The 24,603-nt window shown below is 44.5% G+C and overlaps 1 protein-coding gene across 7 annotated transcripts in view; it reads left to right on the forward strand.

The window, feature by feature from the left end:
* PTPN3 (protein tyrosine phosphatase non-receptor type 3) overlaps positions 1-4,908 on the forward strand; it is a 110,712-nt gene extending 105,804 nt beyond the window's left edge. For 6 of the 7 annotated variants that reach the window (XM_032635745.1, XM_032635744.1, XM_032635749.1 and 3 more), the window contains one exon: positions 1,349-4,908. In XM_032635745.1, coding sequence (XP_032491636.1) covers positions 1,349-1,426 — 78 coding nt within the window. In that variant the 3' untranslated portion in view covers positions 1,427-4,908. The remainder of the gene's footprint in view (positions 1-1,348) is intronic. The other variant, XM_032635747.1, reaches the window with a different exon arrangement.
* The last annotated feature ends 19,695 nt before the right edge of the window (positions 4,909-24,603 follow it).

Here is a 24,603-nt window from a genome sequence, read left to right on the forward strand (position 1 = left end):
GGCAACCTCTGAATAGTGCCTTAACCTGTCTCTAAGCCTCAGTTTCCCCATCTGCAAAATAAGGACTATCCCATATTCTTTCATTCATCCGTTCAACAGATAATTGCACAAGCAGGAGAGACCTGAGCTTATATCTAGTAGAACTGGATCAGTTGGCTATAAATCTCAGCATTAGTGGGAGAAGTCCAAAGGGAGTCTGAGAGCTCGGGAAGAGTGTCAAAAGCTGACTTTGGAAAGTCAGGGCTTTCTGGAGGAATGGCCTCCGAGGCCATACCCCGCGATGGATGAGGAGAAGTTAGCAAAGAAGGGAGTGGGACTTGCCCTGAGCTCTGTGTCCTCACAGACTCATGGACCAAGCTCATAAGATTTCTCTAACGATGGTGAGCTCGTTTTTTAAATTCATGTGCACCCAGGAAACCTGGTTAAGAAAAAAAAAAAATCAGGTTCTCTGCCCTGTTTTGTGGAATGGAAGACCTCATTGCTAGTTCAAGAATGTTTTTTTTTTTTTTTTTTTTTTTTTATGCGTTACGCGGGCCTCTCACTGTTGTGGCCTCTCCCGTTGCGGAGGACAGGCTCCGGACGCGCAGGCTCAGCGGCCATGGCCCACGGGCCCAGCCGCTCCGCGGCATGTGGGATCCTCCCAGACCGGGGCACGAACCCGCGTCCCCTGCATCGGCAGGCGGACTCCCAACCACTGCGCCACCAGGGAAGCCCCAAGAATGTTTAAAGTGCATCTTCTGGGCACATTTTCCTAGCTGGTGCAGCTCAGTCTGAATGCTTTCTTGTCACCCAGGACACATCAGTCAAATAAGTCTCTTAGGTGTTTGTTAATATAAAGAACCTTACCCTGTAGAGCGGCTTTCAGTGGCTTTCCTTTGGAAGACAAAATCCAGACTCCTTATCTCAGTGCAAGGCCTTCTGCAGCCAGGTCCCAGCCCACCCGTGCCACCTTCCTACCAGCCCCGCTACCGACAGCTGTCCTGGGCCAGGAGCGTGAGCCCTGGCTGTGTTCCTCTGAATGGGCCACCCTTTCATTTCCACGTATACTGGTGTGTACATTGGAACGGCCACCCTGCAGCAACCTGTGTGCCTCCCTGACTCCCCGAGACTGCCGGTCCCTCCCTCTGCCGTGTTTCCATGCCACGGTTGCCCAGCCCTCATCACGTAGTGAGCTCACGGGTAGGTGTGTCTTCTCCACACCGTGCCCCTGATGTAGCCCAGGGCCTGGCTCGGCCGGAGCTGGAGCTCAGGGTGTTTATGAGTGAGGTGAAAGAATAACTGTGTCTGTGGTCTGATGCAGCATTTGTGGAGGTGCTGGCCAGCTTGACGGCTTTCTGTTCCTTTCCAGAGCCAGTACAAGTTTGTGTGTGAAGCGATCCTTCGTGTTTATGAAGAAGGCTTAGTCCAAATGCTGGATCCCAGTTAAGATGACTGTGAAGACGTTCATTCCTCTTTCCCAAGGGCGTCCTCCTTCTCTCTGGAAACAGCAAGAGGAATTTGTAGGCTGTGGGAAAGGAATGAGCATATTTGAACCCAAGCACTTTAAATTTCTATTAAAAGAAAAAGGTATCGTGTACATAGGAACTGTGTAGATAACGCATGTGGTTATAGCATCATTTAGGCCCGCACCTCCTCCGGAGAGATAAGCAGAAGGGGATCTCAGTTTGGGGCCTGTCCTAATGCCTCCCTCCTTCTCCGTCTCCATATTCCTGTAAACCATCCTTGGGCAATTGAGAGGCGTCGCCAGCAACCCTGTTGACCTCCCAGAAACGAGATGGTGTGGCTGTTCAGAGTTGCTTGGATGAGTTGTGTGTATATGTGTATAGGACTAAGGGCTGAGCTTTCCGTGTGTCTGGGCGGAGCTGGAACAGTCAGCGTTCACCTGCCCTGATGCTAACGAGAAACCCCATGAATGTACTGAACGGCAGGGGGTGGGGTGTCAGGCCTAGGGGCAAGCAGTGCCTTTTCTGCCCTCCCTACCTTGATCCCATCTCCCTGCCACCTCCAATATTCACGTTTCTGAGAATCGTGTCCGAATGCCCTGCCTTCTCCCTGCATTAGTGACCCTCCTCAGGTTCACACCAGCGCCTGAACCGGGCAGTGCAGGTTTCGGGTGAGTTTTCTGTTAAGACTCTGAGAACAAGGACTCCCAGTGTTGTCCCACGTGTTCGTTTTTGGAGCAGGTGTCTCTTGCCTCTGCTTTCCTCTTGCTGTACCCTCAGCACCCAGGACTGGAATCATCCACTACTGAATCTAAGACATGGATTGCTGCTACTTCGAGCTATTACACTTGAAACGTTACAATTTTCCTGAGGGGAGATGGGATATCACCTAAATATTCAGAATCTTTGGCCCTTCTGAGAAAAGATCTAGTCGTTGAGCCATGGGAAACCCAGCTTCTAGAGGGTTGTCTGTGGAGGTGTGTGTGTGTGTCTGTGTGTTGTGTGTGCTCCCACGGGTGAGTGTTTCTTGGGATTCCTAACTAGATTCAAATTACAGTTGAGTTTATATAAAGAATGAGTCTCTGTATAGAAGAACAAATGTGTGCATTCACTCTTAGTTACAATGGTCTTCGTTTCATTTCAAAGGAGAGGATCAGACTATCTGAATATAAACACAATTTGATGTTAATTTATTCTAAGTACACCATGATTTTGATTGTCCTAAAGAATTCTGCCTTTGTTAATACTATGTTAATTTTTTTTTTAAATTTGTGACAGGATTGTAGCAAATTATTATTTAAGGAAAATAAATTACGTAAACATTCTAAAGTGGTATTTTGAAATAGTGGTTTTATGTATCCAGAAGAAACAGCTAAGTATCCAATTTCTTAACGGGATTTATAGAAAAAGGATGGTTTCACGTTATAGTGCACTGAAATGAGGCCGTTTTGATGTTTCGCAAACTGGGCTAGTTGAGTAGTTTCCTGGTCACAAACTGGGTAAAAGACCTTTACTGTAGGGGCCAGGTTTCTAAAGGTTGTCTCCAGACCGAGCATATTTACCGCATTCTTTACATCTTTTCCCCACCGATGCTTTACTGTTAAATGGCCAGGGTGGAGGAAGGTGTTGTGCCGTGTCATGAGCCATACTGTGCGACAGGAGACACCAAAGCCCCATCCTTGTCAGCGTAATGCCAGGCTAGCAGAGTGTAGCAGCAGAGTCTGGAGCTAAGGGGTACGGGATTTGGTTTCTGATTCCACTCAAAAGCTAGCCCTAGGCCTAATCACTTATGAGCTTTACCTCCATCTTCTCATCTGTAAAATAGAAATAAATAATACTGAGGACTTTGGGTCAGATATGAGGATTGAATAAGATGATGCTATAAAAATTTTCATCAGCTGGAATCTGACACTGCTCTGGATGAATTACTTTGAAAAGTTAACTTATCAGTGACTAGCCCCCAGATCCATGAAACAGAAGTAGAAGCAGCTGGGTTTTTGTAAGAGAAAATCGCTTTTCTTCTCAGGAGCACCAAGGGCACAAAGGAGTATCATACAAGTACTTCTGGACTCAGAAAATTTGATCAGCCAGGCACCAAAAAAGAGGGAAAGCTGAAGTGAATTTAAATGCCGTCAGGATACTGAGCAAATCATGGCCATTTGATAAAAAGGCATCCTCACCCTCTGTGTAAAAAGCTTGTGAAGCCTAAATGAGTTTGGAGATTTATGTTTTATTCTTTCTTTAAGAAACAAATTTTTTCATATGGTTGAGGAAATGCTGCCGTTCTTTTACATCAATTTCCAAAAAGTTTACCAAAGGTTGCAACCAGCCTTTTTCTGCCACTGTGCGGGCCAGTAGTTCAGACTCAGCAGATGTTACCAGGAACAAAATCCATGAAATCCTGGGGATGAACAAGACAAGAGAGTTATCGAAAGGAGTAAAATATGCAAGTTGATACTACAGATGCTACCAATTAATTTATGGAGTTCAAGATTCCTGCTTCATCACCTTATGCACTTAAGCAATTATACCTAAGAAGCCCGTTTTAGCCCAAAGTGAAGAATGTCATCAAAATCAGGATAAACATTTTGCCTGGGAAATTGGGGTATGAATGGAGAAGACATTTACATCCTGTGTTGTGGCACTCTCGGAAGATCTAATTAGACTCGTCGATGTGCAAACATAAAATGGGAAATCCCTCCTGATGTCACTCCATAGAACCTGCACTAGGTGTTTTGATTTTCCAGAACGAGAGATCCAACTCAGTTTGGTTGGGGGAGAAGCGGGGAGGGTTGGATCACAAACTTGGGCTGGTCTTTAGTTCCTACCACAGTAACTTATACTTCAGTTTGCTTCGAGATTAGCATAGATGCTGTTGCTGCAAAGTTGCTGGTTGATGTTTCTTGTTCCTCGTAGAACTTATCGTAGAACCGGAGGCAACGAAGAGGCAGCATCAATGGGAAAGGGTGGGCAGAGGCAGGACGTGGGTCTAGATTAGACTTAGACAAGATGTGTCGCCCTCAGCCCTCACTTTCCTTCTAAGTAAAAGGGGGAGTTTGGGCTCGAGGGGATGAGCTCTGGTCTTTTTCAACATCTGCCGTTCTGGGAGTCTATTCCAGAGAGTCAAGGTTAATCCTAAACCAAAACCTCCAGTAAGCTACTGGAGAGAGATGTATCACGTTTCTGGAATATGTCTCCAAGAGCTGGTCCCTCAGACCTTGGCAAAGACTCTGACCTCAGCCTGGGAAGCCAAGCAGGGAGGGAGTCCAATGGCCGGGCTGTCCGGCATCTCTATAACTCACGTTCCCTCTAGAGCACCCAAGGGATTTGTGTTGTCATGTAGTTTTGAAAAGTATCTTAACTGATTAGCAATATTTTGTCTGTAAAGTTGGAGTGTTTTTCATTCTGACCTGTTCTTTCAGTGACTCTACTGAAAAACAATTTGATCAATATAAAAACATTCAAGCTATGCAACACTGTTATTGTGTGTTGACATTTTTATTCTGATGTCTTGATTTCTGGAAATGTTTTCTCATTTTGTTTGCTTTTTTTTTTTTTTAAGTAAGTGTTAACTCTCTTGGAGGAGAGTCCTCTCTGCCATCTCCACCTTCCCTTGGTGAAGGATGACCATGGACAGCCTTGACCTTGTGTGGCAAGTTCTAGATCAGAAATAGATTCAGCTGTCATGACAACAGTAGCTTACACAAAATAGAAGTTTCTTTACCCTCTCCCATGCAGGGCTGCCAGGTGGCTGCATGATCCCTAGGGTCTCAGGTTCCTTCTGATTTGTTACTTGGCCATTCCCAGTATGCAGCTTGTACATTGAGGTCCGCGATGGCAGCTCCAATCGTGTTCACATTCTAGCAGGCAGAATGGAGGAGGGAGGAGGAGAAAAGCAAGACCCTTCCCTTAGGGCGTGTCATGTGAATGTGTGCGTCTCATCAATCCGAACTTACAGGGCCATAACTACCACAAGGGAATCTGGGAAAGATAGTTTTTATTCCAAGAAGCCATGTGCTTAACTAAAAGTCAGGAGTTCTGGGAATTCCCTGGTGGTCCAGTGCTTAGGACTCAACGCTTTCACTGCCGAGGGCCTGGATTCGATCCCTGGTTGGGGAACTAAGATCCCACAAGCTGCATGGTGTGGTCAAAAAAAAAAAAAAAAAAAAAGAGCTCTAAAAAAATAAAAATTCAGGAGTTCTGTTTCTGAGAAACAAGGAAAGAATGGGTTTGAGGGACAATTAGTGGTCGCTGCCATAGCTCAACCCTTTGGTGTCACCTTTCTTGTCTCACGTTATCCCTGAGGTAGACAACTCAAACCCCAGCCAGGTATGGCATGGATCTAAAGCCAGAATCACATTTGAGTGATTTGTGGTCCTCTCTGTCAGCTCTGGGTGGCTTCTTGTGGTCTAATGACCTATAAACTCACTCAAGTTATTTTCTCCCAACATAGCCCATAAACAGTCGTGAAGTAGAAACAGGAAAACGGCCACTGAAAACTCATTCATAAGAGGAGAGAACAGGAAACACTGCTGCAACGGGTTGCCCAAGCCCACTGCAGGAATAATGAAGACACCTCTGGCCGGCCATCGAGTCCCTTGGATGGTCACCTGACAGCCCAGTCCCACTCTGGGAGGGACTCTTGTCCACTGACCTCCCTGGCCACATCCAAGGTGGGGCTACAGAGCTTTTGTAGCCCTGCTTACTCCTGGGGCAGTTTGGAAGGTGCCCAGGGTTGTGATTTCTCTGCCAATAGAATTCCACCAAGTACCCACAGCCGAAGATCTGGTCTAGACCGGTGTTCTGTGCTCTGCCTGTGTTTCTTCTCAACTTGAAGGTAGCGACTTTGGGGCCACCTGACCAAGAAGTTTGGGTGGGAAGGCAACACCCACAGTCTGATCTTTGGAGCTACTGGTTTGCATTTTCCGGCAGAGAAGTCTTGAAAATGGCTTGCTGCCCCAGCCTGTCTCCTGCTAAGGCTGCCACTTCAAGGCCACTGCTCTTAATAGCTGCAGTTTGGAGAACAGAGGCTGTTGGCATTTTCTATGCTTCAAGATTTTAATCAATTTTGATTACAGGCTAGAGACCGTGCCTCCCTTGGTAAAGCAGGATTGCCTTCCATCTCTGCTGCAGGCTGTCTGGCTCTAGCCCCAGTTCATCTCACTTTTATATGACTTTGTGAAAAGCAACAAGGAGCAACATTCACACTTTAATCACTCTCCCACCATTTCCTCTATTGCCGTGACCTCTGTCAGCATGTGGTCCATCCAGTTTCATCAGATGTTTAGCCATTATATAAAAGACAATATCTATTCTTGACATCCACTGCCTACTAATTCCACTAAGCTAGTGCTACGTTTTAGATGTTATTTGCAGCATCCCATTATCAGTTATCAAATTCTGAATCCAAAAGCCAAAGTAAAGGTGGTTGGAGCAAAGTACAAGTTTTATTTCTCACATAAACACAGGAGTCCAGAGCTGGTACAGTGGCTCCATGATCATTGGGACCTACACCCCTCCAATCTTCAACGTACACCTTCACCTCATAGTCCAGAATGGCTGATCCAGCTCCAGCCATCACATCCATGTTTCAGCCAGAAGAAAAGAGGAAAAGGGACAAAAAAAAGAATGCCCCTTCCCTTTAAAGATAATTCCTGAAAGATCCATAGACTACTTGATTAACACACAGCGAGAACTTGATCATAGGGGTGCATCTAGCTGCAAAGGGGTGAAGAAATGCAGTCTTTACTCTGGATGGCACTCACCCAACCAAAATTCAGGAGTTTTGTTATTGAAGAAAGGGAAATGATTATTAGGGCACAATTAACAGCCTCCCCTATAGATCCCTTGACTTCAGATCTACTGAAGGGCTGACATATGAGGAGTTAACACTGCTCAAGACTGAGCACACAAGAACAACTGCAATTATGTCACTTAAGCAAAACTGACCCACCATCCTGAAGAACAGCACTGACAGCTCCTAACATCATCAGCGCTCATCCATTACATACATGAATCATTTGAATAAGAATAGACTGATGGGCTTCCCTGGTGGCGCAGTGGTTGAGAGTCCGCCTGCCGATGCAGGGGACGCAGGTTTGTGTCCCGGTCCGGGAGGATCCCACATGCCGCGGAGCGGCTCGGCCCGTGAGCCATGGCTGCTGAGCCTGTGCGTCCGGAGCCTGTGCTCCACAACGGGAGAGGCCACAGCAGTGAGAGGACCGCGTACAGCAAAAAAAAAAAAGAATACAGGTCATTCTTCTTCTATGGCCACCCTTGTATCCTTTGCTAGTTAGTCCCTACGCCTCTAGATTCCTCTCGTGGTTGAGGAAGCCACCAGAATTTCTCCTTAGGCTACCCCAGGGCTTCCAACATCATTGTCCGAAACAGAGGAAGAGCGAGAAAAGAAGACTTGTTGGGACGCAGCGGCAGAGGTCCGGGGAGGAATGGTGGCAGTGAAGACAAGGTAGGTGGTCGTAGTCCAGACATATTTAAGAGGAAGGGGTATGGCTTGATAACTGGTGGGTGTACCAAGGGAGGAGCCAAGGATGGGGCCAGTTTCAAGGTTGGGCAACTGGGTGGGTGTGGGAGCTGCAAACAAGGAGAACTAGGTGTGGGGAAGATGAAGAGATTGTTCTCTGAGTCTGAGGTCTGACATTAGGGACACATGTAAACCAGTCAGAGGAGTCTCACACAGCTATATCTGAACGTGAAAGTTTACTCTTAAAAGTGGTGTAGGCATTTCTGGGTCCTGAGCACTGCAAACAGCCACAGTAGATGTCTTCTGTGCCACTCTTGTTTGAATGTTAGTCCATTCAAATGACTTCTGTAATCAAATCCAGTTATTAAAATAGCCCATCTTAGGGCTTCCCTGGTGGCGCAGTGGTTGAGAGTCTGCCTGCCGATGCAGGGGACGCGGGTTCGTGTCCCGGTCTGGGAAGATCCCACATGCCGCAGAGCGGCTGGGCCCGTGAGCCATGGCCGCTGAGCCTGCGCGTCCGGAGCCTGTGCTCCACAACGGGAGAGGCCACAACAGTGAGAGGCCCGCGTATCGCAAAAAAAAAAAAAAAAAAAAAAAAAAAAAATAGCCCATCTTAGGTGAATATGCAATTGTCATAGTCTCCTCAGGCTGCAGTAACAAAATACCATCGACTGGGTGGCTTAAACAGCAGACATTTATTTCTCACAATTCTGGATCCCAGGAAGTCCAAGATCAAGGTGCCTGCAGATTCGGTTCCTGGTGAGAGTTCTCTTCCTGGCTTGCAAACAGCCACCTTCTTGCGGTGTCCTCACGTGATAGAGCGAGCCCTGATGTCTCTTCTTTTTATAAGGGCACTAATCCCATCATGGGGGCCCCTCATGACCTCATCTAAACCTAAATATCTTCCAAAGGTCCCATCTCCTGATACCATCACTCTGGGGGTTAGAGCTTCAACATAGGAATTTGGGGGAGGACACAATCCAGTCCATAGCAGCGAATTCATATATTTGATCATAACTGTAACCAGAGGTCCAAGTTCTGAACTTCCCCACCCCTCCTCTGCCTGCCTGAACTCTCGGAGACCTCACTCTCCCCTAGAGCCCCACAAGCAAGACAGACCAAGGGGGCAGCACACTGGGGCTAAGGAGAGATCCCCAACCTCGGTCTGGACGCCAGCCTCTGCTGGTCGGTGGTCTCAGCACAGGTGTTATGCATGATTTTCTTTAGTAGTGTTCAGGTTACCCTGGCCCCCTCCAGCCTGAGGGAACGACGCTTCTCCTTCCTGAGGGGGTGGGGTAGTGGGATGGGGCAGGAGCAAGGGAATACCCTCTTTCAGCCCCCATCAGCAGTACCCACCCCAATGCATTTCCAGAGTTATGCATCCCACCCCTCAGCCAGGTGGCTTCTGGGCAACCTCACGTTTTTGGCATCTCTGTTCCTCCATTGATGACGATATGAATCAAATTGTGCCCAGCAGCAGCTGCAACCATGCTTCCTCACACTGACCAAGGGAACCATTCGGTCATCTGTCCTGCCCTGGAGCCCCAAAGAAAACCCCTCAGAGCTTGATGGGTTTCTGGCCTAGGCTGAAACACTCTACCCCACCTGGAACTCCATCCACGTCTCACTTGCACTTTGAGAAATGGGTCCATCATTCCTGTTGTCTTTCAGAACTGCTCATTTACCACCCAGTGCCAAGCCTGAGGTTCCAATTGAACATTTTCTGAAAATAAGCCTCATGCCTCAGAGGCTTTAACTTCCATCCCATCATTTAATGCCAAGCAGACTATTGTGAATAAAGGGAGGAAAGGTCTCTCCCCTGCCCTCTTCCTGCAACGTGCGTGCACACACACACACACGGAGTACCCCAGGCAGGAAGGGGAAGGGTGGTAAGCGGTGCTCTAAAGTGGTATGGCCGGTATCGATGTCAAGATCAGATCTCGGAACTGGTCCCTGTGGACTCCACTGCGTGAACTGCTGACACCACAACACCACTGAACCCCATCCTGCTTTGGACACTGGATGAGCTGCCCCTGCAGCTGCCGCCCTCAAAGAATGAACCCACACAGTCCCTGCTGCCTGTCATCTCTGAGTCCTGGGACAGATGCTTCTCACTGGCAGAACCTAGCTTATGAGCCCAGACCTAGCTGCAAGGGAGGCTGGAATGCAAACGTGGCACTTTCAGGGTCTGTAATGGGAGATGCAGGAGGGGATCTCTGCCTTATGTGGTAGAAGTGTTTCCAAATTTAGAAGCTGGATGACCAAAACCAAATGTCCACTATAATCCACTCCTTCTGCCTTCTAATACCCTTCCCATACTTCTAAAACGTAACAGTGTGCCTGCCTGACATGGAACGACCATCCCTTATACAACTGAAAATCTGCTCACCCTTCCCCAAGAGGGGTCAGCCAGGACGCTCATCAATTACAGCAGCAGCAATTCCTTTTCTCCTAGGTCATGATCTATCTCAATTTCCTATACTATATGGACTAAATTGTATATGACAGCTATCAGCATACCCTATAAAAAGTACAGGAAAAAGAAAAGGGGAGAAGAAAAATTAGATTAAATATTTTAAAATATACACGACACAGCCAGGAAAAAATACAACAGGACTACATGATGTGTAAAGGCATTGCCCACAGAGGAGACCTGTCTGGACTCTGTCCAGAGTGTGAGGTCAGAGTGACTTTCAGGGCCCTGGCCAGGAACTTAGCTCTTAGATTTCACCTTAGACACCAGGTGCATGGTTTTGGTTGCAGTGAGAGACCTACCTGGCAAAGGCAGAAGTGTGTAAATGAGAACAGGCTTGATAGTAATCAAGGCCAGTAAGTCAAGTTTCTAAACAAAAGGTATGCATGCTATTTATAAACTAACCATAAAAACTCAGAAACCTGAAACAAAAACAACTGAGAGATGCCTAGAAAAATACATTCTAAAATAAAAAATGTTAGAGTCCTTCAGCAGTTCCTCGTTTCTCGTATTAAATCTGGGTCGTCCTCAATAACAAAGAGCTTGTAGGAATTCTAATTTTGGCTTATGTAGGCATTGTCCAAAAGCACAGGGAGAGCTGATCCCTTCCCCACAGATGCCTCCACCTCCAAACGCCTTTATTTCTATATTTTACTACTTAAATAAATTGGCGAGCCCTCCCCCACAAATTCTTTTATCATCTTCTTTCTGCCTCATCTCAGGAAAAGCTCTCCTCTCTCTTTTCTTCATAACATCGAGAACTAAATAAAGAAATTCATAACAGGATTCTTCATGAAGGATTAAAGGTGGAAACCACCCAAATGTCCATCAGCTGTTAGATGGATACGCAAAATGTGGTCTAGCCATACAGTGGAACATTATTTGGCCATAAAAAGGAGAAAAGTTCTGATACATGCTACAACATGGACGAACCTTGAGAACACACTAAATGAACAAAACCAGACCCAAAAGGTCACATATTGTATGGTTGCATTAATTTGTGTTGTTCAGAAAAGACAAATTCATAGAGACAGAAAGTAGATCAGAAGTTGCCAGGGGCTGGGAAGAAGGGGGATGAGGAATAACCGCTAATGAGTATCGAGTTTCTTTGGGGGGATGATGAAAATGTTCTGAAATCAGAGAATGGTGTTGGTTGTACAATGTGAATAAATTAAAAACCATTGAATTGCCCACTTTGAAATGGTGACTTTTACGTTAAGTGAATTTCATCTCAATTTTTTAATTGTTAAAAAAAACAAGCTAAACTAAAAAACAGTGTCATCAGTCCCCTAAGCTGTTCTGAGAAGTAGGCGGTTACAGATGTCAAAACGATAAAACCATTTGCAAACCCACCAACCCAGTAGCTCCACTTCTGGGAACCTGACCTAAGGGAATAATTGAAAGGTTTTGCTTATGACATCAAGACAGTTTTAAAATATGTCCTTGCAGTGAGATGTTTTTATAATAGTGAAAACTTGGAAACAATCTCAGTGCTCATCAGTTTGAGTCTGGTTCAATGAAGTTTGGAGCATTTTTGTTATGGGATACTGGGAAGCTCTGAAAGTCGGTGTAGATATCCACACACAGAAAGAATCTTGTGATATCTTGATAACTAAGTAACTCAGGATGCAGAATAGCATTACTGTGTGATTCTAACTATAGATAAAGTCAGTGTATTGTGGTGGCCAAAGGTATAGATTGGGGAACAAAACAACCTAGATTCAAATCCCAGGTCCTCACCATTTGCCAGTTTTAAGTCCTGGGGTTAGATAGCTAAGCCTGTGTTTTCTAACCTTTCTGTGTTTCACCTGTGTTTTCTAACCTCTGTGAGCCTGTGTTTTCTAACCTTTCTGTGCTTTTCTAAGCTTCAGTTTTCTCATCTATAAACTGGGGATAATAATACCTATGTCATAGGGTTGTTGTGAAGAGTGAGTTATTATGTGGAAAATTAGACCATTCGTGGTGCATAATAAGTGCTGTCTTGGCTGTTACTGTTTTAGATAGATAGATAGATGACAGATCAAAGAGTCATAAAACAGATCAAAGATAAATAGATACATACATAGATAAATAGATACACAGATGATAGCAAAAAGTCAGAGAGGGGGTGGGGAATCCCAATATGTTAAGAGTGGCTGTCTCTAGGGATAGGGTAGTGGCTGGATTTCCTTTTCTTTTTGCTTATCGGTATAGTCTAAGTCTCTGCAATGGACATGCATTACTCTAAAAATTACTATATGATTTTTAAAAAGCTGGAATGTTGCTACCGATGCACATATACTTAAAAAATGAAAAACATTGAACTTTGCAGTGAAATTAAATGTAAGAATCAGACTTTAACTCTTCCTTGTGTCAGACAGGATTCTTCTGATTGAAAGTGACAGGAAGCCAACTCAAATTAGCTTAAACCAAAAAGGAGGACTCCTAGGCAGGACACTAGGGCAGTGTCAGAAGGGAAGGAAGACTTCAGGAAGTAGGACAGCTCAGTGGAGGGATTGGATTCTTAAATCCTTTTGTTTCTGCTTCTCTCAGTCTTCATTATCTTGATGCCTTCAAATGGCCTGGTTGATGGCTGATCCCCATAGCTCCAAAACCAGAAAGGAACAAGCATTCTCTCCACGCCCATTCAGGGCTTCTCAGGGGAGCATTCTGATTCAGGTTAAGGGCTCGCCCCTTGGACCAATCACTGAGACCCTGGAGTTGGTCAGGGAGTCACAGCCCCATCCCCACACAACTCGACTGGACTCAAGAATGGGAACAGCTCCCCAGAAAAAGAAAGAGTTATTCTGAGTAAAGGCGAAAGGGCCCTGACAATTAGGTCAGGCCCTGTAATGAACCTGTCACTGGCCAAAGCACTTGATATGCTGGCCTCATTGCATAAACGCCTGGAGAGTGTCCAGAGGCCTCCTCCAGAGTCCCAAGAGTTACAAATTCCTGCCTCATCTTATTCCAATTTAAACTGTATTACGTCAAGGACACGTCTTCAAGAAAGATCTTTCAATCTGTTTCTACTTTGATTGACATCACTCTCGAACAGTATTCTACTGGTTAATGTTGCAAATATGATGTGGATTAAATGGATAGGTCAATTTGGAATTCCAAACCTTCATCAGAAGATGACCTGTTTTTTTTTTCTTTTTTAAGATGTTTTTTGATGTGGACCATTTTTTAAAGCCTTTTTTGAATCTGCTACAATATTGCTGCTGTTTATGTGTTTTGGTTATTTGGCCATGAGGCATGTGGGATCTTAGCTCCCCGACTGGGGGTCGAACCTGCACCTCCTGCATTGGAAGGCGAAGTCTTAACCACTGGACCACCAGGGAAGTCCCAGGTGATGACCTGTTTTAACACACCTCTTCCTTGGCGAGCTCGAGACGGCCTGTATTTGTCCACTACTCTGAGGAGGAGGGTCTGTTCGCCTAGGACTCTCAACAGTGTCTTCTTGCCCCCACCGCCCACCCACCCGGCAGGAATATGACAACTTCTACCCTTAGCAATTCCCGCAGTTAGTTCTATCTTTTCTTTTCCTCATATCCACATGCCACACGCCTTCCCAGTCGTCCAGGTCCACCTCAAATGCCCTTTCCTCCAGGAAGCCTTCCTTGCCTGCCCCTTCCTGAACTAGAGCCATGTTTCCTCCTCTGTGATGACTTGGAATATGATGCCTCTCGAGTCACTGGTCATGCTCATCTTATCTCCCTACTGGAGAGAGAATCATGCTTGGCTCATCTCTGTGCCCCTAAGGACACACACATAGTGATAAACAGTTACCAATAATGCCTGTTGAATGGATGCAGGCCAATAATCTTTACATGGCTGATCTCAGCTAGGATCCTGTACTCCCTAACACTGTTCCTCTTCTATGTTACTTTACACCCTATCACCCTTATCCCCATGGCAACACGTTTTTAGAGGGGATAGGGGAGATGGAAGAAAAAGATTTCTAGATCTGATCACATAAAAATTCAGAATATCATAAACACAATAAAAAGGCAGTCAAGAAACTGCGAGGGCTTCTCTGGTGGCGCAGTGGTTAAGAGCCCACCTGCCATGCAGAGGACATGTGTTGGAGCCCTGGTCCGGGAAGATCCCACAGGCCGCGGAGCAACTAAGCCAGTGAGCCACAACTACTGAGCCCACATGCCACCACTACTGAAGCCTGCACGCCTAGAGCCCATGCTCCGCAACAAGAGAAGGCACCGCAATGAGAAGCCCCTGCACCACAACGAAGAGTATCCCCTGCTTCCCACAACTAGTGAAAGCCTGCGTGCATCAACGAAGACCCAACGCAGTCAAAAATAAAATAAATTTAAAAAAAAAGAAACTGAGAAAAATATTTGCAAAAAATTCAAATAAGAAAAAAAAAAAAAAAAATTCAAATAAGAGATGCCATTTTTAGCTTAAACTTGGCAAAAATAAAAGTTGTGGTTTTGAAGCATATTTAATGACAATTTTATCGAAAATATTTGAACAGAGAAAAGCCTAGAAAGTCAACACCATTTTAATAGTGATTAGATCAAATTTTTGTGATTATGGGTTGTTCTAAGTTTTTCCCTTTTCTAATTGTTTATAATAATTAATAAGAATCACATATATAATCATAAGAACAAAGAAACAGATGCCACCTTTTGCTGAATTCCCTATAAGATAAAACTCCATGTTGCCAAGGAAGCGGTGAGATGAGGATGTTGGAGTATAAATGGGTACAACCAGGAGGACAGGATATATTAAGTACATACTAACAGTATATATTAAGAACTTTAAAAATGTTGGTATTCTTTAGTTTAACTTCTATATCTAGCTATTGACTTAATGACTGGAATAAAACATGACTAGGAAAAACTACTTTTAGTCATTGATTCTAATGATTAGAATAGAAAGTGACTAGGAAATCAGATAGATGGAAACAATGATTTACATACAGCAATATTCATTGCAGAGCTTCCTAAAATATGAAGAAATTGGAAACAACTAAATGTCCAATATCAAGGATATGGGTTAAGTAAATTATGGTCCTATAATGGAATAGTATGCAATCATGAAATGCCAGTTGTAAAGAATATTTAAATAAGATAAAAAATGGTTATGATATAATGTTCAGTGTAAAAAGTCAAAACAACCTAGATAAATAGTGCGATCTCCAAGGTATGTACATGTGTATGTGCATACACATAAAAAGGGACTCAGAAGGTTGTACCAACATGTTAAGAGTGAATATCTCTGGATTTATGAATTATGGGTGATTTAAGTTTTTTTCACAATTACCATGTATTTTTTATAATCAGAAAAAAATAATTTTTATAAGGTCCCCGTGATTTTTAACTAGTCACAGGTTTAACTAGTCACAACCTAGCTTCACAAATGCACATTACTTTGACCTAGCAATTCAAACTTTAGGAACAGATTCCTCATGTATATTCAGTTATTCACAACAGCACTGTAATGGCCAAAGATTGGAGACAACTTGAATGCCCAGCATAGAGGTCTAGTGAAGTTAATTATAATACAGAGTTACAATGGAGTCTTCTGCAGTCATAAACAAGAATGAGGAAGACTTCCCTGGTGGCGCACTGGTTAAGAATCTGCCTGCCAATGCAGGGGACACGGGTGCGAGCTCAGATCCAGGAAGACCCCACCTGCCGCGGAGCAACTAAGCCCGTGTGCCACAACTACTGAGCCTGTGCTCTAGAGCCCGCAACTGCAACTACGGAAGCCCGTGCGCTTGGAGCCCGTGCTCCGCTGCAAAGACAAGCCACCGCAGTGAGAAGCTTGTGCACCACAACTAGGGAAAGCCCGCGTGCAGCAATGAAGGCCCAACACAGCCAAAAATAAATAAATAAATTTATTTTTAAAAAAGAATGAGGAAGCCCCTTATTGCTTTGTCATTATTATTATTCTATACTTGTATATTGTTCTATAATATTAATCATAGTAAATATTCTATACTATTATTGTATTATTATTATTCTATACTAATATAGAATGCACTCCAAAATAAAGTGTTAAATGAAAACAGCAAGACAACAACAAGGTATAGAGGAAACTTCCAATTGCGTAGAAAGAGAGAAACGAATATGCATGTATACAGATAGATAGGCTTGTCTATAACTATATCTATAGACACTTGCTCCTATAGGCACAAAGTAAGTCTGGAAGTTACACAAGAAACTGGGAACAGTGGATGCCTCTGAGGGGGGCACAGAGGTAGGAGAGAGAGATTTTACTATAGACCCTTTGGTACATTTTGAATCAGGAACTGCATTGCCTATTCAACATTAAGTAATGCATAAAACTAGAATCGAAATGAACAACCACTGTTTCCTTAGCATCATTGTTAAGAGCTTGGATGGTGGATTCAAATTGCCTCAATTTAAATCCCAACTGCATTGCTTGATAACTGTGTAAACATTAGGGAAATTTCTTAATGGCTGTAAGCTCGTCTCCTAAACCACATAATAGAGGGTGATAATAACTCCTGCCTAGAGGGATTGCTGTGAGGATTAATGAGATTATTAAATGAGGGCTAAAGGAGATAATCCATGTAAAGTGATTTATTTTATACATAACATTTTATTTTTATTCCTTGACTGCCTTGGGGATGGCCCGTCCACAGGTCAATCAGAATATTCCCTGCCTCCCCAGAATGGGACCTACTGCATGAGCTTGTGCAGATCGAATGAGTTAATATAGTTGAAACCCCTGAAACCCCTGCCTAGTTCATAGGGAATTTTAACAACTGTTTTTCACAGAAACATCCTTTAAAGGACAGTCCCATTTCCCCCTGACATCTCTGAATTCACGGGCTCCCTTTACTTCAATAATTTTATTATATCTTTCCTAGAATTTCTATGTAGACACTTTTTAAGCCCATGTATTCTTTTCTCATACTATTCTGTTCTGGCTTTAGGCTTAAAGTATCTGTTCCTTCCTTTCTTTATCTCTTCAAACATTTTAAACCTGCTTGTTTTAAAGTTTCTTTCAGGTTGTTTTCTTATCTTTAATTCTTGGGGTGCGAAGTCTTGTGCTAGTTGCAGCTGCTGACTGCTTGGGGCTCTCACGTGGGTTATACATGGATCACAAGGCCATCTTCATGGGGTTTCTGTGAGCACCCCGGACTCCTAAATGTGGAAGTGTCCCTATCCTGGAACTTCATGGAACCTGAGGTCCCCCGAGTTTTACCAGTTCTGGACAAGTTTTAACTTGTTCACTTGGAATCCACTTGGAAACCTCATACCATACAAATGATGGGAACTCAGACTCCACGTCGGCACGTTGCCCAGAGGCAGGAGGTAAGGTTTTCTCGTTCTGCTCCCACGGTGAGGCAGCCTTGGTGACTCCTCGCTTCTTTAAGGCAGGTAACTCATTTTCATCTCCCTGAGAGCACAGAGCCAGTGGCTGGACTCCCCTCACAGGCAGGTATGAAATCTCCAGCCCCGAACCCTCAGCTTTAATATACTATTAGCGCCTGCCTTGAGCTCTGCCTGATGAAGGTTGTGGCATGCTTGCTTCGTGGAGTGGAATATATCTATGAATCCGTGATTATGCCAATATCCAAAGAGAGAAATGGGGCCTAGAAGCTTCAAGATGAGGCTGGGAGAAAGAAGCAGAAAGCTTCTGGCCTAAGTAACTTCCTGGAAAATCAATTTTCAAAAACAAAAGACACAACCCTGTGGAAAACCTCAAACACCTCTGTATTGAAAAGGGATTGGGAGGAAACATCCCCAAATGTTACCTGACCTGGTTTTAGTGTTAGAAAAATGAATAAATTTTCTTTCTACTCTTCTATATTTTATCCCTTTTCTATTCCCCCTTACCTTGGAGAACAGAAATCATAAGCCATTTTTTAAAATAGTTTATTTATTTTTGGCTGCATTGGGTCTTCGTTGCTGTGCGCGGGCTTTCTCTAGTTGTGGCGAGCGGGGGCTACTCTTCGTTGTGGTGCACAGGCTTCTCATTGCGGTGGCCTCTCTTGTTGCGGAGCACGGGCTCTAGGTGCACGGGCTTCAGTAGTTGTGGTACGTGGGCTAGGGAAGCCCATAAGCCATTTTTTTAAAGTGTTTTTTCATAGTGATCACATTGTAATGTATAGAAATTTTGAATCACTATGGTGTCCACCTAGAACTAACATAGAATTGTAGGTTAGTTATACTTCAATTTAAAAATAAGAACATGTAATCACGGTTTTCTAATAGGTTCTGCAGTGAACAATGCTTATGTTGTTCAAACTAGTGATGCAAACACTAATTATTGATATAATTAAAAGAAGGATCGGGGCTTCCCTGGTGGTGCAATGGTTAAGAATCTGCCTGGCAATGCAGGGGACACAGGTTCGAGCCCTGGTCCGGGAAGATCCCACATGCCACGGAGCAACAAAGCCCATGAGCCACAACTACTGAGCCTGCGCTCTAGAGCCCGCGAGCTACAACTACTGAGCCCACGTGCCACAACTACTGAAGCCCGTGCGCCTAGAGCCCGTGCTCCACAACAAGAGAAGCCAGGTGGCGATGAGAAGCCCGTGTACCACAACGAAGAGTAGCCCCTGCTTGCCCCAACTAGAGGAAGCCCGCGCACAGCAATGAAGACCCAACGCAGGCAAAAAAATAAATAAAATAAAATAAAATAATTTTTTAAAAGTCTTTAAAAAAAAGAATAAAATTTGGGGGAGAGGATGAGGAAAGAGAGGTGGAGTTATTAAATCTTCATCCCTTGTAACATTTACCGTTTAAAAATTACTTTTTCTCTTTTCTTATTATTGTATCTATATGAAATGATAGGTGTTAACAAAACCTATTGCGGTAATCATTGTACAACATATGTAAATCAGACCATCCTGCTGTACCCCTTAAACTTATACAGTGATAAATATCAATTATTTCTCAATAAAACTGGAAAAAAATAAGGTGATTTTCCAATCAGCTACAGCAGGTTGCTAAGGTGACAGCATCGAACCACTTCCTCCTGTCAGAGGTTGGTGAAAAATCAGGGAGGGGCTGAACAAGGTCTGTGCTTGGAAGTGGAAGGACTACGTTGGAGTCCCAGCTCTATCACGTATTCTCTGGACCAACCATGAAAGTAACACCTCTTGGAGTCTTCTTCTCTCCTCTGCAAGTGGAGGTCTGTTCATCAATTCATTCATTCCACAGCTGCTTATTGAACATGTGATTTGCACTCAGCGCTGATGCAGGAACCAGGATGACCGTAAAGAACCAGACGGATGCACACTGGAAGCTCATGTTCTAAGGCAGCACGGTCCCACAGAACTTTCTAGCATGATGGAACTGTTCTGTCTCCACTGTCCAGTATGGTAGACACACAGGGCTACTGAGCACAGAAACGTGAGCAGTGTGACTGAGGGACAGAATTTTGATATCTTATTTAAGTGTAATTAAATTTAAGAAGACACAGGCCTGCTGTATTTAAAATAGATAACCAACAAAGACCTACTGTATCACACAGGGAATTCTGCTCAATATTCTGTAATAACCTAAGTGGGAAAAGAACTTGAAAAAAGAATAGATACATTTATATGGATAACTGAATCACTTTCCTGTACACCTGAAACTAACACAACGTTGTTAATCAACTATACTCCAATATAAACTAAAAATTTAAAAAAAAGCCACAGGAGGCTCGTGGCTACCGAACTGGACAGCATCATAAAAGGCAGACAATGCCTCTTGTCCTATCTCCTACAGTTTGTGAAAGGGTCAAAGCAATGTAAAAATGCAGCTGTGGGCATCCTCAGACGTGACGTTGTACCGTGCCTCCCTCAGATGGAGCCGGAGGAAGCTCAGGTGTGGGGACTTTTGAGACCCAGAGGCTGTTATTAAGGGCACAGGAGATGGAAGAAAACACTCAAAGTGCTGGGCACGTGGTCTGGGAGCACCTGCCCCATGGGCAAGCTGAGGTGTCCCCATGGAGCACAGCATGTACTGAGGGAACAAAAGGTAACTAAACCGGTCCCAGGGACACCTGACTGCTTGCCGGCTCCCTTCTCTCTCCTGCTCTTGGCCCCAGGTCCCTGCTTTCTTCCTGTGGTCCGATGTCTGGGGTTCAACTTCCCTTGAAAACGGTCTGGGCCAACCCCTGTGGCTTCATTCCACACATACCCACTCTTCCCTCTGCTTCCTTTAACCCTTCTTTCCAAATCAAGCTGGTTTTCTCCTTAGCCAAGAACACAGGGGCAGCAGCCCTGCCTCCTTGCTTGACAGTGTTCTGATTCTTGCCTTTTCCTTTCACCTGGGTTTTCAGGGCTTCGTTTGCACTGAGACCACCCTTTATAAATATACTGGAGTCCTTACTCACAAAGCCGACCCATCCCCCCACTAGCCCTGCTGAAGGGGAAGCCCTAAAGCCACGAGCCTTCCCCACCCCCTATGCCAACAACCACAGCTGACTGAACTGGAGGTGGGTCCCTGACCCAAAGTCAGCCAATCTCAAGATTTGTTGGCAGCCTATGAGGTGGCTTGACTTGAAAAGGTGAGCTGGGCCAATCAAACGCTCTCTTGTAGGAACTGGTACAGAAATACCCAGAGAATGAGCGAGTTAGCGGTGGAAGATGAAGTTGAAAAGATGTTTTGAGGTGGCATCAGGACCACCAGAAGTCATGGAAAGCCTGGCTTGTCAGGAAGCAGTCATGCAGAGAAGATGCAGGGGAGTGAGGAAAGAGACGAGAACAGCTGTCCTGATGACTCTAGTCCCAGCCTTTGTGACCGAAGACACCTGAGAAGTCTCCTGTGCGGTAACTTTTCGTGTATCATAGATTGGCTTTCCTGGAAGTGGGCTCTGAGAAGGAGGGTTGCATGCAGAGGAGTGACTGAGGGATGTTTTCAAGAGATACACCCATAGGAAAGTGAGGAGAGGGGCTTCCCTGGTGGCACAGTGGTTGAGGATCCGCCTGCCGATGCGGGGGACACGGGTTTGTGCCCTGGTCCGGGAAGATCCCACGTGCCACGGAGCGGCTGGGCCCGTGAGCCATGGCCGCTGGGCCTGCGCGTCCGGAACCTGTGCTCCGCAGGGGGAGAGGCCGCGGCAGTGAGAGGCCCGCGTACCGCAAAAAAAAAAAAAAAAAAGAAAGAAAGAAAGAAAGTGAGGAGAGAAGGACTGGATTGGGGAAGAAAGGTGAAATGCAGGTGTAACTGAGCCTCAGGTGATCCTCTGGGGACTTCTGGAGCCCTTCAGATTTGCCCCAAAATTGAAGCAAAGGGGCTTGGCTTTTTACCATGCATTAGCCAATCATTGGCCACGGACCACACCTAGGAGGGAGCGGAACCTGGAGGCCGGCAATTCTCTATAGCTGAAGGCAATTCCCACTGGGTGTGTGGCTGATAGCCATCAATAGCCACTCTTTCTAGCACCTGGGGTACAGGTACGAGAGTACCAAAAAGGGGATCTGGGTGGAGCAGCACAGTACCTGTGTGACACATCTCACACCCCACCCCTACACACACACACTCACACACTCATGGTTCCCTGAGGGAAGAGATTATGTCCTGTTTTGTTTCTCACTTCTAGCCTGGCACCTGGTACAGGGTACTGTTAGATTTAGATTCAACAGGTATACATTGAGCATCTATACCTTGCCAGGCACTATGCTAGGCATACTATATGGATTATCTCACAGAATTCTCAAAATGGTTTGTAAAATGCAAATCTTTATAAAGTACAAACTTTTAGCCAAAGTAAAATTTGAATCCAGGATTTGATCCAGGGCTCTTGTCAAGACACCATGTATGGCCAAGAGAGCTAATTGCCTACCCAATATCCATTCTCTTCTTTTTCCTTACTGATGGATAACTGATTTTTATTGGGGGATGACTTGCGCCCAGCTAAAAGACTACATTTCCCCACTCTCCTTGTGCTTAAAGGGTGGCCAGTGAGACATAAATAGACATCATTAGATGAGCCTTCCAGGAAATTCTTGGAGAGGAGGCATTGACTCAACTTGAAGACTCACCCTTTTCCCTTCCCACTTTTTTCCCCCTCCCTGAAAGTGGACATGATGTCTGAAGTTGCAGCAACCATCTTGGTGTGAAGATGGAAGCCACACTCTCAAGATGGCAGAGCAGAAAGTTAAAGGGAGCCTGAGGCATCACAGTTTCCCCATCAGTCTTAGAAGGTCCATTTCCATCTGTTTAAGACCCTTGTTAGTTTAGAATCTATAGTTCCTTACGGATATATTAGATTAGAGTTTATTATTCTGTTATCTTGTAGATATAACCCAACATAGCATTTGGATACCATGGTCCATGGAATGAAAATACACTTTTGCCACAGTTGGAAATTCTAATAGACAAGTAAGCAGGTTTTTAAAAAGTATTGGCATGCTTAGTTCCCATGCTAACATATGACATATTTCAGATTGAAGTAATAATAGTAACATCCTACTTTTATTTAGCTCCTGTGGAATGTGCGCCATCTAATTTGGTCTTCATAATTTGGTCCCTGTGTGAAATAGACAGGGAAATGCTACTTTTGCGATTTATTAATTAAAGAAACAGATTCAGAGAATCTTCAAATCTTGGGCCAATAAAGGATCTTAAACAGTGTGATCATGTCAATCTCATACTCAGTGTCTTTCAGTTTTCTTCTTCCCTACAGAATAGAATCCGAACTTCTTAGATGACATTTAAGGACTTTAAAAACAGGATCCCAGCCTATTCCTTCTAGTTTATCTTCTCCCAACATGAATCTGCATCAGATAGTATTGCTCCCAGCTAAAGGAGAAGAAGATGGGATTGACAATTGAAACTCAGCCTGAGTTCCCTCCAAAAATGGAGACTGAGACAAGGACTTGAGTGCAGATGGTTTATTTGGGAGTTGACCCCAGAAGAGTGAGGTACAAGAGAAAGTGAAACAGGGAAAGAGGAAAAGCCAGTTTAAAGAGTATGTTACTATGTTGGTCACCACTGGGGCCATTGGGCCTCAATCCTGCCAGGGTCACCTGAGGAGCACACAGAACTCTTCTTGGAATTGTCTGCTCTAGAGTCAACAAGAAGTATTTCTCCATTGACTCCCATCCCCCACTATTTGATGGTTGCCCCAGAAGGCCTTAACTCTCCCATCTTTCTGGTCCGCACATGTGTGAATGCCGACCATCCCATGTGGTAGAAAAATGAAAGGCATGTATGTGGCTTGTCCCTGAGGTGAGATGCTGTCAGGCCAAAGTGAATTAAAAACCCACACAGAAGTCTTTTTCCAGTTCTAACTAAATAAGGTTCTACTGGACAAATTAACCCTCAGACAACAGCTATGAAATCAGGGCATGATAAAAATAGCAGCTCCAGGGCTTCCCTGGTGGCGCAGTGGTTGAGAGTCCGCCTGCCGATGCAGGGGACATGGGTTCGTGCCCCGGTCTGGGAAGATCCCACATGCCGCAGAGCGGCTGGACCCGTGAGCCATGGCCGCTGAGCCTGCGCGTCCGGAGTCTGTGCTCCGCAATGGGAGAGGCCACAACAGTGAGAGGCCCGCGTACAGAAAAAAAAAAAAAAAAAAAAAAAGCAGCTCCCTGGAAGCACTAGAAGGGGAACAGAAACAGGTAGGTTCTGGTGCAGGGTACACTTGCAAAGGTGGGAAGTTGTACACAGTGCTTTCCTATTTTCACAACGTCCACTTTACAATGTAAAATAACCCAATGTGTGAAGGACCAGGAAAATGCAACGCATTCTCAAGAGAAAAGAAAATCAACTGAAAACAGCTCCAAGATAATCAAGAAGTTAGATGAGAAGGATTTTTTTAATGGCTATTATAGAGCTATTCTCAAAGAAATAAAACAAAATATACTTTCAGTGAATGAACAGATAGAAAATCTCAACAGAGAATGGAAAATCAAAATGATTTTTTAGGTGAAATGGATATTCTAGAAATGAAAAACACAATATTTAAATTTTAAAAAGTGTAATGGATGGATTTAAGAGCCAAATGAAAATAACAGAGGAAAGAGAAGTGAACTTGACCATAGAGCAATAGAAATTATGTAATATGAAGAACACAGAGAAAAAAATGTTCTTTTAAAAAAAGAACAGAAAGTCAGTCTAACATATCAAATGGTCTACCATATACATAATTGGAGTTCCAGAAGAAGAGGAGAGAAAGATAATGGAGTAGAAAAACATTTGAGGAACGGCTGAAATTTTCCCAAATTTGATTAAAAACATAAACTTACAGATTCAAGATGCTCAGTGAACATCAAGCAGAATAAACACAAA

Source organism: Phocoena sinus, chromosome 6, assembly GCF_008692025.1.
Source record: "Phocoena sinus isolate mPhoSin1 chromosome 6, mPhoSin1.pri, whole genome shotgun sequence".
In the NCBI taxonomy this organism is placed as follows: Eukaryota; Metazoa; Chordata; class Mammalia; order Artiodactyla; family Phocoenidae; genus Phocoena; species Phocoena sinus.